This window comes from Protopterus annectens, chromosome 1.part0, assembly GCF_019279795.1.
Source record: "Protopterus annectens isolate FY-2018-M chromosome 1.part0, PAN1.0, whole genome shotgun sequence".
Classification (NCBI taxonomy): Eukaryota; Metazoa; Chordata; order Ceratodontiformes; family Protopteridae; genus Protopterus; species Protopterus annectens.
In genome coordinates this window covers 520,858,574-520,872,863 of record NC_056725.1, presented here as the reverse complement: position 1 = coordinate 520,872,863, position 14,290 = coordinate 520,858,574, and the positions used below count along the sequence as shown (strand labels likewise).

The 14,290-nt window shown below is 43.6% G+C and overlaps 1 protein-coding gene across 1 annotated transcript in view; it reads right to left on the bottom strand.

The window, feature by feature from the left end:
- LOC122789622 (serine/threonine-protein phosphatase 2A 56 kDa regulatory subunit delta isoform-like) overlaps window positions 1–14,290 on the bottom strand; it is a 1,584,804-nt gene that overhangs the window by 170,023 nt on the left and 1,400,491 nt on the right. The window contains exon 18 of the mRNA XM_044057373.1: window positions 13,228–13,300. Coding sequence (XP_043913308.1) covers window positions 13,228–13,300 — 73 coding nt within the window. The remainder of the gene's footprint in view (window positions 1–13,227; window positions 13,301–14,290) is intronic.

Below are 14,290 nucleotides of genomic sequence, written 5' to 3'. Positions count from 1 at the left end.
AGGGTAATTTAAAGTACAAAGTTGAAAGCACAAGAAGGAGCCACCTGTTTCCTAGGTGGACAGATATACAAGACTCCTTTCAAAAATGGTCTGACATGATCATGGTAAGAAAGCAGGGGGATCAAAGGGCAGACGAGCAGAAATTGCCAGCAAATACATTTGTGACAGAGGAATGAGAAAGGCTAGAGGACAGTAGCTCACATAATTCAAAAACCAGACACATCCAGGCTTGAAGAAGGCCCTTGTTCATGGACTAGTACCAACTAGAAAATATTTTCCACTTGTACATACCTGATTTCCTATTAAGCATTTTTTTCACCTCTTTAGATACCTGCTGTCTGTCCTCAGAAACAGATGCCTACAAGGAATTTAAGTTTTACTATGTGGGAAGTTAGTTCAAGATTTTTCTAGTTGGGGTGCATCAAACAATGCCTGCCTTGTGTGAGCAAACCCAGTCAGTGGGGAAGCTTGTGGTAATTGCCCTTGACCAGATTGAAAAGAACCACCACTATGGTTGCCTTGGCCAAAAACTCGAGTCACCACCACAAGTTTTGGAGAGTCATTTTGGATCTTCAGAAGTTTCTTGGATACCAGTTCAATAGGAGGAAAAGTATGCAGGAACATTCCTCCCCATGGGAATGAGAAGGCATCAGTCTTCCAGCCTTGTATGCAAGGAGTTCTGGAGCAGAATTTCGCTGTCTGTTCTGAAAGGAGGCAAACAGATCTACTTAAGTGTTTCCCCACAGTTGGATCAATTCTTGGAAGACCTCAGAACGAAGTTTACATTCATGGGAGACTAGCCTGGCCCTGCTGAGTTTGTCTGCAATCAGATTTTGTTCTGCTGGAATTTATTTAGCCTGCGGAATCAATAGGAGCTAAATTCTTATTTCCCAAAATGTCATAGCCAGTTTGCAAAGATATTAGGATTTGATACCCCACTCACTGCTCATGTACCCTCATTATGGTGCTGCCTGTGTGTACATTTACAGAAGTCCTGGGGACCACAGATGATTTAAGGCTTTCAAAATACTGATTAGTGCTAGCATCTCTTTGATATTTATGTGGTGTCTGTTTTAAGGGTTCCATACAGCTTGCACTTTTACCCCTTTACGAACCGCACCACAACCCAAGTCTGATGCATCTATTGTTACAGACTGTATAGGAGTTGGAAGGGAAAGTGGGAGACCTGCACTGCAAGAGATCTTGTCTATCCACCAGAGAATCTCCCTTTCATGTATCCCAAAATCCTCAGAAATTCCTTGCAGTTACATTGCTTTGACTGGAGAAACTCAGGAAGAACTAATGGAACATTTCTACTCGGGGGGGGGGGGGGGGCTCTTCCCAGGGCAGAATCCAACAGACATCCCTAGAATACAATTCCGTGGGAAGGAATGAGAGAAGACTTCTGAAGGTTGAACTGAAAACTTAGATGGAGTAGAAGATTCTACACAATGTGTAAAAATTATTTATAACTGAAAAAAGGAGAGCCTGCAAAGATAAGACAATAGCCCAGACAGGGAAAATGTGAATGCCTTAAAGTCTGCAATAAGCAGTGACTGGAGTAAGACAATACCCTTTGTGCTATGGAAAGTGTAAGGGTAAGACACAGAACTGATGATGTAACCAAGATGCATCAAAACTTAAAATGCCCAAACTGTTCACCAATGGGAATGTGATGACATACATCTTTTAAAATTTGCTTTATACCACGACGTTAGGGGTAGGGATTGGAGAGGTGGTGGCGGCTTAGATTAAGAAGGGATTGAATGGATAAAATTTTGAACTTGGGAAAAGTGACAAAAAGATTTTGAAAGGAAAGTTATAGTAAAGGCTCCTAGGAGCCTTCCCTTTTTGGAACCAGAAAAAATCCATGAATAAAAATCTTTGCCCAAGTGGCAGAGACATGCAGGTTGTATAACCTCCTGGGCCAGCATCTGATGCAGAATGGGAGGAGAGAGAGAAACTTGGTTCGCTGGGCAAGAAGGAATCCTTTGGGAAAGGAAGATGGATTCCCTCTGCCAATCGTAACCTTGCTGGATTACCCTCAGAACCCATTTGTCTGTAACAATCTGGTGCCAAGAAGAAGATGGAGTGTCAGAGTGGACAGTTTACCAGGGAGGGGGGCACCCTGAAAAGACAGCTATAATGACAGGACTGCCCTTGGCTTTTTGAGACTTTTTTTCTTTCTTTTTACAGCCTCCTTGCTATTCCTTTTAAAATTGTTTGCTGGCACCTTGTTGCTTAAATGGCTCATTGAGAAAGGAATCTGAGGTGGAAGAGATTTTTTCCCTTTGAAATAGGGGGTTGAAATTTTGGAGTCCCTCCTTGTATAAACTTCTGCTTTTATCACACTAAGATCTCAGCTGCAGAATGGCCAAAGTCTTTATCTAAGGGAGAATTTAAAATTTCAGTTTTAACATCTTTAGGAAATTTTTGACAATGAAGCCAAGCTAATTTTCTCAATACTGACTCAGAAGCAGTAGTGCTAGAGGAGAAATCAGAACCATCATAAGCACAACTTTAAAATGTGCTTAGTCAATTGAGAAGCAGATATAATACAGGCAATTCAGTGATTTTTTTTTTGCCTCAGAAGAGAGACGGTTAACTACTGACTTCAGCTTGTTCTCAAAAGTTAGCAGTAATATTTTCTGTCACAACCACTGCCTTCCTATCCTTAAAAGAAGGAACTGGGTCAACAGCAGTAAACTGTTTTAAAGAAACATTTGGACAGAAAAAAACAGAAAAGAAAAGAAAATCACTGCTGGGTCAGCTATAGGATCTGAAAACAAATGCTTTTTGGACTGAGGTACCCTAGAGAGCCTGTCAGACCAGAACAAGTGGATGTGAGGTAAGTAAACTGTTGACAGCACACCACCACCCACACACACTATCCTGTCCCCAATACATAAATCCACAAAACTTGAGTAAAAAAAAATTCACAAAATAGCATTTTTCTCATAAAATGATCATTGTTCATATCCTAATTTACATATACACTCCTTTAGAAATGCAACGGCATTCAAAAAACAATAGGTTTCCTAGAAAAAAGGTATAGAAAAATGTAATTTTTCTTCAGAAAAATAAAATGAAATTAGTGGAAGGTTTTCCCTAACAGCTTACCTGCTCAGCCTTGAAGGATTGTTAACTGACCAACAGTTCCATGGGGCCTGCCAAAGGAATGCTATTTGGTAGCAAAAAAGCTGCACAGCTTTTTGGTCTCCAACAGTCCTTATATGGAGCTCTGCTCAAGCTCCTGATAGGTGTAAAGGTCAGTTCCCTCTGCTTTCTCCTATTAACCTGTGAACCTGGGCATTCTGAGGCAGTGTAGCAACTGCCTCATGTACACAGACAACCCTCTTCTCTTAGCTCCCAACATTCAGACTTGTGAGAGATGCACATATATCCAGACTGGAATAGCTGGTCAAGAGGAGAAGGTCAACACCTACACCACACCACATGCAACACCTACACCACATGCAACACTTAGCCGTCCAGAACACCTACCATCACAGCTCTCACATAAAAACACAAACCACACACCCACCTTCGTGGAGGCTCTCAATAGAAATCTACCCAAACAGCAGAGACCTCCAAGGCAAAAAGGCACTCTACCACCACAACACAGCACAAGCCACAAAGCTCACCTACACCCTAACCCACTAAGGCAAAGCAGCTTGCCCAATACACTAATCATAGGTGACTTGATAGTGAGGCACACTGATGTCCCCAATCGCTAGGTTGAATAAGAAGGTAATAGTCAGCTGTCTATCAGGTGCCAGAATCCAACACAACACACTCACTCAGGTCACTCCACAAGAAGTAAAAGTATGTATCTGTCACTGTCCATGTGGGTGTAAATGACCTCAGACACACCTCCTTGGACTACATGAAGAGAGACATGGAGGAGCTCTTGGATTATGTGGCCTAGGCAGGTATGACCCTAGCCCTGAGCAGCATCCTACCGTTGCCCAGAATAATACTGCATTACAAGCAGAAAATGATTGACTTCAACAGTTGGCTAAGTTTCTGGTGTCATTCTAAGGGGATCCAGTATCTGTCTGCTTGGGATGACATGATTGACAGACGTTGATGCTTTACCAGAGATGGCCTGCATCTGTCACCCCTGGGTTTCTGGATACTGGCTAAGGCTCTTGCCACCTCTACAGGGCCATTTTTAGGTGATGTTCGAAAGACCAAATTACCACTGCAACAGCTATAAATAAATGCAATCTGAAGGTCATGCTGCTCAATGCTAGAAATTTAAATATCAAGATGCACTTGCTTGAAGCGCTCCTCAAAATGGAGAACATCGACATTTGTGCTGTAATGGAGACCTGGTTTAAAGCAGCAGAAACACTGTGCTACCAGGCTATAACTCATTCCACACCTTTCGGCCCCAGAACATGGACCGAAGCACAAAAGGCGGTGGTGTCTCCATATTTATAAAGAATATGCACACCGCCAGACTAGTAGCCCAGCATAACACATCTGAGATACTTCAGGTACAACTAACATTGGGTAAAATGGTGATTCAGGTCGTAGCCTGCTATAGGTCCCCAACCATGTTCCAAAACTCTCACTCCATGTTCTTAACTACCCTGGAAATTATTAGGATCCAACTCAATGCTCTCATACTAGGTGACTTCAACTACCCCTCCATCAACTGGGAAAACTACTCATGTACCAATACACTGGCCCAACATTTCCTGGAATTCACCAATTCAAATGCTCTGGACCAGCTCATTCTTACCCCCACTAGAGGAAGTAACATCCTTGACTTGGTTATTACTAAGATGGGCAACCGTTGCTCTACACCAATGGTCAATTCCTCCCTGGTTAAATCCAACCACAAACTAATCACCATGGAAATCCACATCTCACCTACACCCCCCTGCAAAGGTAACCACAATGAAAAACTTCTCCAAAGCTGACTTTGAGCTCCTAAAAACAGAGGTGGCTAACCTCACAGCACCCATGTCAATGGAAAATAGAGGCATGACTGCCGAATCATACACCAATGCACTGTACGAACACGTACATAAATGCATGGAAATAGCCATACCAAACAGAACCAAGACGCTCTCCTCCAAAAAAAGGAAGCCAATCTGGTGGTGCCCTGCCATTAATAAACTCTACAACACAACAGAAGGAAGAAACGGCGAAGTCCCAAGACTGGAAAAACTTCCTTATTAGCCTCAACAAAAAGTTGAGATCCCTCATCGAAACCTCTAAAGCCAGTTATGAAGGCAGAATTGCGGCAGACACTAAAAACAACCAAAAAGTCTTCTATAGTTATATCAAGGATCTCCACGGTAATACCCAGGTTTGCTCAGAGTTACTGCACAATGGTGCCTCCTATACTGAGCAAACAGATATTGCCAACATACTGTCCGGCAGATTCAGTGCCAACTTTACCCCTCCTCAAAGGACCAATCACAATACCAGAGGAATGCCAGGCACCCAGCATTACTGCAGCACAGGTTAAAGCTGCATTGTCCAAGGCCAAGAATACAGCTTCCATGGGACCCGACAATATCCCTGGATGTGTTCTACATGAACTACAAAGTGAACTGGCACCACATTTGTGTGCCCTGTTCAATCATAGCCTCACCTCAGGCTTTGTCCCTACCGGATGGCGCACTGCTACAGTCATCTCTCTCCATAAAGGGGGAGCAACTACAGACCATGGGAATTATCACCCATTAGCCTGACAAACCTGATATGTAAGGATATAGAGTGCATCATCATGGACCTAATTAACAAGGATATAGGGAATCTCCAAACTCTAGATCCCATGCAATTTGGTTTTGTGAAAGGTAGATCATGCCTGCTCAACCTGGTTAACTTCTTTGAGTCAGTCACCAGAGCTCTGGATGAGGGCAAGGCAGTTCATATAGCCTACCTCGACTAGCTGGCCAGCCTCAGGGGTAGTAGCCATTTAGCCAAGGCCTCTGATACCATTCCCGACTCGGGAATAATTGATAAACTCACCAAACTAGGCATCAACTCCTATATCACTAGGTGGGTTGCAAATTGGCTCACAGATAGAACCTACAGTATGAAAGTAGCAGACTCCAAGTCAGACTGCCAACCAGTCACGAGTGGAGTCCCACAGGGATTGGTCCTAGGTCCTCTCCTGTTTGGCATCTACTTCTGAGAAGTCCAGGCCAACATGGAGGGGTTCTGTCTGACCAAGTTCACAAACGACTGCAAGCTGGGAGCCATTATTAACTCCCCAAGTGATGTAGACATCCTACAGAAAAGCCTCACCGAGACCGATGACTGGTGTCGAAACCATGGCCTTAAGCTTAATGCCAAAAAATGCGTAATCATCCCCTTTGGGAAAAACTCAGTTCCCACTAATTACCACATCAATGGGAGTTCACTGAAGGCATTATAAGACATCTGTGGACACAGGCTGACCACAACCTCTCCTTCGACCACCACATTGCCACTGTGGTCAGAAAGTTCTTCTATGTGGCACATCTCATTACCAAGGGTTTTGCATCCAGGAAGAAAGAGGTCATCATCTCTCTCTACTCTTCCATCATTAGGTCAATCATCAAACATATGCCCAATTTCGCATGTACCTCACTAGAAACGTACAACAGCTGGAAAGGCTACAAAAGTACCTCATGAAGAGGATCCTAGGCCTTAAACACATGTCCTACATACACAGACTCAAAAAACTTCAGCTATTCCCTGTCTCATAACGTCTACTAACAGGCTATCTCTGCTTGACTTACAAAGCCATGTCTGACCCAGCTATGTTAGAAATGCTACATGTAAAGAAATCACTATCCCTCCACACCACACACTCCAAAGACCTCAACCTCATTACCACAATCAACAGAACATGCTGGAGGGACAGGTTCATAACCCAGAGACTGCTCATGCTCTGGAACAGACTTCCCCATACATATCAACCAGAGCACCTCACTGGCCCTCTTCAAGAGAAATCTTGATGAGTGGGTGGGAAATAGAAAGTTCACTCCAGGGATCACTCTAGTGGCTCTACTTGATAGAGGCACTGGGAACTAACATTGGGTGGCGCAATGCCAGAGCAATTCTATGGGCTAGGCTTGTAAAGGCTCCAGGGCCATTAGCCTAGTACACATCTATGAACCTATGAAGCACACAGAAGGTGCCTTTTAGCTTTGAAAGCTGGCCAGTCCTCAGGGGTAGTAGCCATTTAGCTAAGGCTACTGCAACAGTCTTCTATGAGTGAACATTTTTTTTCTAGGTTTTCACAATAAAACTTTTAAAAACTATTACTGAACCTCCTACACTTCAGAAAGTACAGTTGTGTACACTTACCATAAATGTAGATGTTCGAGTTTATTCACCGTTGCAGTCATCACATTTGGGTTATCTGCTTGCAGTAGCCCTCAGTCGGCCTGATTATCAAAGTCTTGGGTCCTGCGTTGGTTGCTGGCTCATCTTCCATGACGTCAGGTAGTCAGGGGTATAAAAAGCATGCAGCCGACGCCATTACATCAGTTTTTCTTGCCCCAGATGTCAGGTGCCTCCATAATGGGAAGCAAGTATATACAAAGTTACACCTCCAACAAAAAAAACAAATACACCAAAAACTTTTAAGCATAGAAAACAAGAACAGAGGTATAGTCAACAGAAGTAAAGGGGCTGGAGGGAGGGTAACCAGGACTGCAACAGTGAATACACACGAACAACTACATTTATGGTAAGTTGTACACAACTGTACTGTGTTCTTTGTGTTTCACTGTTGCAGTCATCACATTTGGGTAGATTCCCAAAGCTAAGGATGGGAGGAGGCAATTAAATAGCATTAGGACCAGCTATAAGGCCCTGCATGACTGCAGTGGCAAATCTAGCTCTGGATTTAGAAAAAACTGGCAAGTGGTATAATGCTTGGTGAAGGTATGTACAGAACTCCAGGTAGCAGCTTCTAGGATGTCTCTGGTAGGGACACCTCTGAGAAAGGCTGTAGAGGTAGATGCAGCCCTGACTGAATGTAGCCTTATCCCCTGTGGGGTAGGTTTTCCATAATGCTTATAGCAGAAATGAATGCAACGGCCTATCCACTTAGAAATGGTTTACTTTGAAATGGCCTTCCCCTCTGTCCTTGCAGCAAATGCAACCAGCAGCTGTTCAGATTTCCTGAGAGGCTTAGTCCTGTCCAAGTAAAATCTAAGTTGTCTGTGCACGTCCAAAGAGTGCAGTATTCGTTCCCCTTTGTTCTGTGGATTAGAAAAGAAGGTTGGCAAATGAATGGACTGATTAAGGGCCACATTGGATACCACCTTGGGCATGAAGGAGGGATTGGCCCTACAGGACACCCTGTCAGCATGAAAGATGATGAAAGGGTCCACTGCCATGAGGGCCTGTAATTCAGACACCCTTCTTGCTGAAGTGATGGCTGGAAGAAAGGCTGTTTTCCAAGAAAGGAATTTCAACTCTGCATTTGCAGCTGGCTCAAAGGGAGGTAGAGTAAGCTTTACCAATACAAAGTTAAGGTCCCAGGCTGGAGCAGGGGCTCTCCTGGGTGGTCTTAGGTTTTTAGCCCCTCTGAGGAATTGCTTCAGCAGTGGATGAGAGAAGAAGAGTGGTTCTGTGTTGTAATCAGCTGAAATGGCTGAGGCATGAATTTTGATGGAGGAAAAGGAAAGGCCGTTGTGAAGCATCTCAGTTAAGTATTGAAGAATATGGGGTAAATTGGGTGCTGCTGTGCCCATCCCCTGAGTTTGGCTCCAGGAACAGAATCTTTTCCATTTTTCAGCATAGGATTTTCTAGTACTAGGCCTGCTTGCCTCCAGGATGACATCCATCACTTGCTTATTGAGGGATGGTAACAAGAGAGATCAGGTAATTAGCCAGGCTGCTAGGTTCAGGGTTTAAAGTTGTGGGAGCAGAATCTGCCCTCCCCCCCGCTGGAACAGCAGGGCAGGGGTCTGAGGCAGGTACCATGGTGCCAGCAGTGACACACTGCGCAAGAGGGGGTACACCAGTGTTGGCATGGCCAGTCTGGTGCAATCAGTATTGTCCTTGGTTTGTCCTGTTTGATCTTTAGTAGTACCTTGGAGAGGAGAGGCACAGGGGGAAAGGCATAAACTTCCAGGTGAAGGAAAGGGCATCCACTTTCCAAGCTTGTTTGTGGGGAGTCCTTGTGCAGAATTTGTCCAATTGGTAGTTCTGGGGGGAGGCAAACAGGTCTATCTCTGGACTCCCCCATTTGTTTCTCAACATGTTGAATATCTTTGGTTCCAGTTTCCACTTGTGTGGATCCATGAGATTTCTGCTTAGGTCTGCCAGTGTATTTAGTTTTCCTGGCAGGAATTGAGCCTGTAGGTGTACTTGGTAGCTCAAGGCTGTGTTCCACAGAGCCATGGCTAGTCTGCACAGAGGGTATGAGTGGGTTCACCCCATGCTTGTTTATGTACCACATAACAGTGGTGTTGTCAGGTCTTTACCAATAATTGTCCTGGAAGAATGTGGTCCTTGAAGGCTGTCAGAGCATTCTGTACAGCTAACATTTCTTTTTGATTGATATGCAAGTGCATTTGATTTGGGTTCCATTTGCCTTGAATGCACTGCCCTGCCAAGTGAGACCCCCCCCATGCATAGTCGGATGCATCTGCTGTTAGGGTTTGGGCGGCAGGGGGTAGAGTGAATGGCAGTCCCTTGTTTTGGTGGCAGGCCTCTGCCCACCAAAGGAACTCTTATCTGTAGACAAGGTATGATAGGAATCATTGATTCTAGATCCTGAGAATGTTGACACATAGGCTTTTTAGATACCATTGTAGTTTCCTCATATGCAGTCTTCCATATGGAATTAGTAGAATGCAAGAGGCCATGAACCCCAGGGCTTGCAGTATTTTCCTTGCAGATAGCTGGGTCTTGGTGGCCAGTAGGATTTTTAAAGAGGAACTTGTGAGAGTCAGGTACTCTGTAATACCTATCAGGTTTTCTGGGAGCAGGAGGTAGAGAGTCAGGGGCCAGGCTAGATTCCGAGAAGGCGTCATCTACAATGTCCAGTACAGGAGGGATAGCTAAAGGCCTGTGTTGAGGCAGGAGCAAGAATTCCCTAAGCCTCTTTTTGGAGTCAGAGTAATCCTGGCTTTCCCCAGCGAAAATGCTCCCTAAGAGTATGCAAGGTTTACCAAAAGAGAAATCCTCTGGAGGGGAAGCAGAGGGAATGGAGTCCTCTGCATCAGAGTCCTTATAGGTAGATAAGGACAAATCCTGGTCATCAGAAATTTCAGAGCCCTGATCAGAAGAATCAGAAGGAAAGTCAGTCTTAGGTCTCAGAGGGGGAAGGGTGGCTTCCCCTGAGTAATAAGGTCTTCAGCCATTCTTATCATTTGTTTTTTAGGCATAGGGGCCTGACCATGCAGTCTGGGCGTCTGTTTTCTAGGCATGAATAGAGTTTTTGGCCTTGAAGAAGAAGATGGTGTTGGTTTACTATGCAAGCCATTAGGCCTGAATACACCCTCAGAAGCCGGTGCCTGCACAGCGGCTCAGGGCCCATCCAAGGTAGAGACATCCGCAGGTTCCACAGTTGAAGAATCTCAAGGCATACTTGACTCCGAATGGGTCTCAGTAGAGGCCTGCGAATCTGACGTAGCGGGTATCAGGGGCTGCAAAAGCGTCTCACTGAGTACCAGCGAACTGGTGACTAGCTTAGGAGAAGAATCATTGGCAGCTTTGGACCTATGTGGTCTGTCGCTGTCTTTATCTTTGTGTTTTTTCGGAATGTCAGTAGTCGGGTAGCTTACCGAAGCCATTTCTGGATAATTGAACTGAGTACCAAAATATTTAGATGCATAAATGAACAGATGACGAAGAGTATGAGGTTTGAATAAGGCACAAAACCGACAGCGAGGTACGTCGTGGTCTGGGCCTAAGCAAGGAATGCAGTACGAATGAAAATCTTTATGAGGTATTTGCTTTCCACGAGAAATAAAATTGTTAACTTTTACTGCCATCGGTTTAGAGCAAGAAAAAGTTTCCCCAACGGGGTACTTAGCTTAGTTGAAGACTTCGGATCTGAAATTCGAAAACGAAAATTTCAGGAGTTGGCCGACCGGCACTTGCAAACTGCTTTTGCTTCGGGCACCGCACAGCAAGAAAGACTGATGTAATGGCGTCGGCTGCATGCTTTATACCCCTGACTACCTGACGTTATGGAAGATGAGACAGCAACCGACGCAGGACCCAAGACTTTGATAATCAGGCCGACTGAGGGCTACTGCAAGCAGATAACCCAAATATGATGACTGCAACAGTGAAACACGAAGAACATTGGTAACCAACAATGGTGACACCTTTATTTTCAATGGCTGATATACCGATGTGAATTACTCATGTTTGTAAGACCCACAGATGGAGATTATAAAAGTGGATGGACTCTCCACAAAGCAGCCTGATTAGGACTTGTGCTTTTTATACTCATCTAAAGCAGCCTCTATTTTTGGCTCTTCTTTCTTTTCCTCAAACTTAAAAAACTTGTGCTTGACAGACTGACTTTTTGGGCTTCCTTTAATCACTTAAAATAAGCTATGATGGCAATCGCTTAGTTATATTTCTTACACAATTCACATCTTTCAGTGTTGTGGTCAGGCCTCCAGTAGAATAACCAATTTGTGTAGAAATCTCTAGAGGACTTTTTTTGTCCACAAGCACAATATTAACTGACTGAAGATGACAAACACTTAAAGCAAGAGACTGTAGAGATTGATGTCTTCAGTTTTCATTGAAAATAAGAAACGTGTAGGTGCACGTGTGACTAATATTCAGAAATGTTATCTGAAACAAAGTGACCCATCAGTTTTGAAGAGAGCAGATAATACTGAACTCATCCTGCACCATCTACACTGTTAATCATATTCCCCAAAGCAAGATGAACCTGTATCTGGGCTTGGAGAAGTGTCAACAAGGACCATTGTTTTCCGGATGCTTTAGTCTGTGCTTCTTCCTGAGATAACATGAGCAGTGTTGGTGAGGGGGTCTTGACTATTACTTTGATGGCCACAAGAACACCAAACAGACTTCCTTCAAGGCAGTAAAAGTGAAAGCTTTTCACAGATGTGTAAGGAGCAAAATTCAAACTATACTTTAAGATGAAGAACTGAACTGGTGGGCTCAGGGGGTTGATGTACTTATGGTGCATGACGGCATCAGACACATGTGCCCTCTAAAATAGCCACTACTGAGAAAAACGGCCAAACTGTGATTACTGGAGAATACGAACCCAAGTGCTAATGCATCAGAAAGGGTCCTAACTGATGAATCTCTAATCATTCATCATGTATCTTACCATGTTGTCCTTTAATTCAGGTTATCTTTTTGGGGACCTCACCCACATTCTTTCTGTCACTGCTCATAAAAGGAATCCAAAACTACAAAACGTTCTCCAACTATGGCCTAACCTAGTGCTCTGTAGAATGGCATTACCATCTGCCTTTACCTAGAAACTAAAACTTCTAAATGCTTCAGATGTTCTTCGCCCTGGTCATACTCCCTTTTCACACTGCTCCCGATGTTATGTATGGTATCGACCAACAACACTCCTCTCTTTAGGTAGCTTGTGCTCATTGCAACCATTTGTGAACTTCCCCCAATCAATTACTCAGCCATCTCAGAAATGTATGACTCAAACCTACTCCTGAAACATCTCCAGCAATCGCCTATGAAGCACAGGACTACAAGTCCTAAATTCAAGTACAGTTTGTAGATGTCCACTGACCCTCCACAGCCACTCAATCACAAAAGTGTGCGACTATTCTGACCCGTCCTCTCTCCTGTTTAAGTCCACTTTCCAAAACATTCACCACTGCAGAAGTAAAACTGATAAGGCAATAAATGGTCATCAACAGTATTGATTGCTTTCATTTTTAACTACTCATATTTAAAACATAATCATCTGTTAATTGGGCAAGTGGACTGGTCCCTTGGACTCTTCAGCCATAACCGGTGCAATAAGGGCAACTGTAAATTCAATATGTGCACAAACATGTTTATGGTAGTGGGAAGAGAGGTATCTGCAAAAAAAAGCTAGACAGGCACAGAGAGAACATGTAAACTCCACAAAGAAAGTAATCAGAAGTCAAAATTGAATCCTAAACCCTGGTTCTGTCAAGGCAGAAATCTTAATCCTTAGCCACAGTACTGCCAACTGTATATTTATTGTGTCCTGCATTTACTTTGATTTTTTACTACATAAACATAAAACGTGCAACACTTTCTTACCTGGGGATTTTGCTTTGCCAGAAATTCTATCTTGTTCCACATCTCTTCACGCTCTTTCAGTTTAAATTTTCCTCTAAAACAAACATCAGTACGTAACTTTACAGTACAATAAGCCAGCTGTGTATTTCTATGTAAATTCTTAGTTTCCCATAAAGAAAAAACAGATAAAATTATACTGCATCAAGCCTCTCAGAGGCCCTGGATGAGTATATTGTTTACCAATCACAATTCAGCGTTTCCCCCAATAAAATACCATGTTTGGGGGATATTTGCAGTCTCACTACAAAAGCCTGTCAACTTTCCCATGTCACTAGTGAACACCTTCCTGCAGATCAAGAAACATTACTAAAATCTTATACGTGCATAATTATTAAACAATTAAATAAAAGTATGTGCTTGCCTGACTTACACAGATCTTCAACAGCCAACAGTCGGCAGAAGAGATTCCCAGTCACAGGTGGACAGAAGGGAGAATATTCTTGACCAATTGAGGGTCTTCTCATCGATCAATGATAGGGTGAGAACATATCTAAACATAGCATCAAAGATAACCTTTGACAGTCCTTGGTTGGGCTGAATTCCAAGCAAAAACCAACAAGGTAGAGAATCACGCAGTCACAGATATCGAACACCACAGCTCAGGAGTACTGACTTACCAAATGCAGCTTGCCTCTAAAATTACTGTAGAGTTAATAATGCTGAGTGAAGGTGCACAGCAAGGCCTAACTAGCTGCAGAAAAGACTCAATAATACAGATATTCAGGAAGCCAACACTGGAGGTAACCACTCACATTCTCCCAGTGGTTTAAGCTCAGACATAAACACCTGTCGAAGAGCCGTTAGCTGCCTATTAACAGAATAACTGTGTGGCTGACAATTCACTTGGAAAGAATCTGCTTGGCAACTGCAACCCTTTCCCTCCCTCGAGTGAAACAGAACAATCAGTTCATCTTCTTAAATTCCTGCAAATGTTTCATGTAACATCTGAGCTGCTGGCTGTATATCCAGGAGGAGGAAAATCCTTTTCTTCCTAGCTTCTGCGATGATAAATTATTAGTTAACA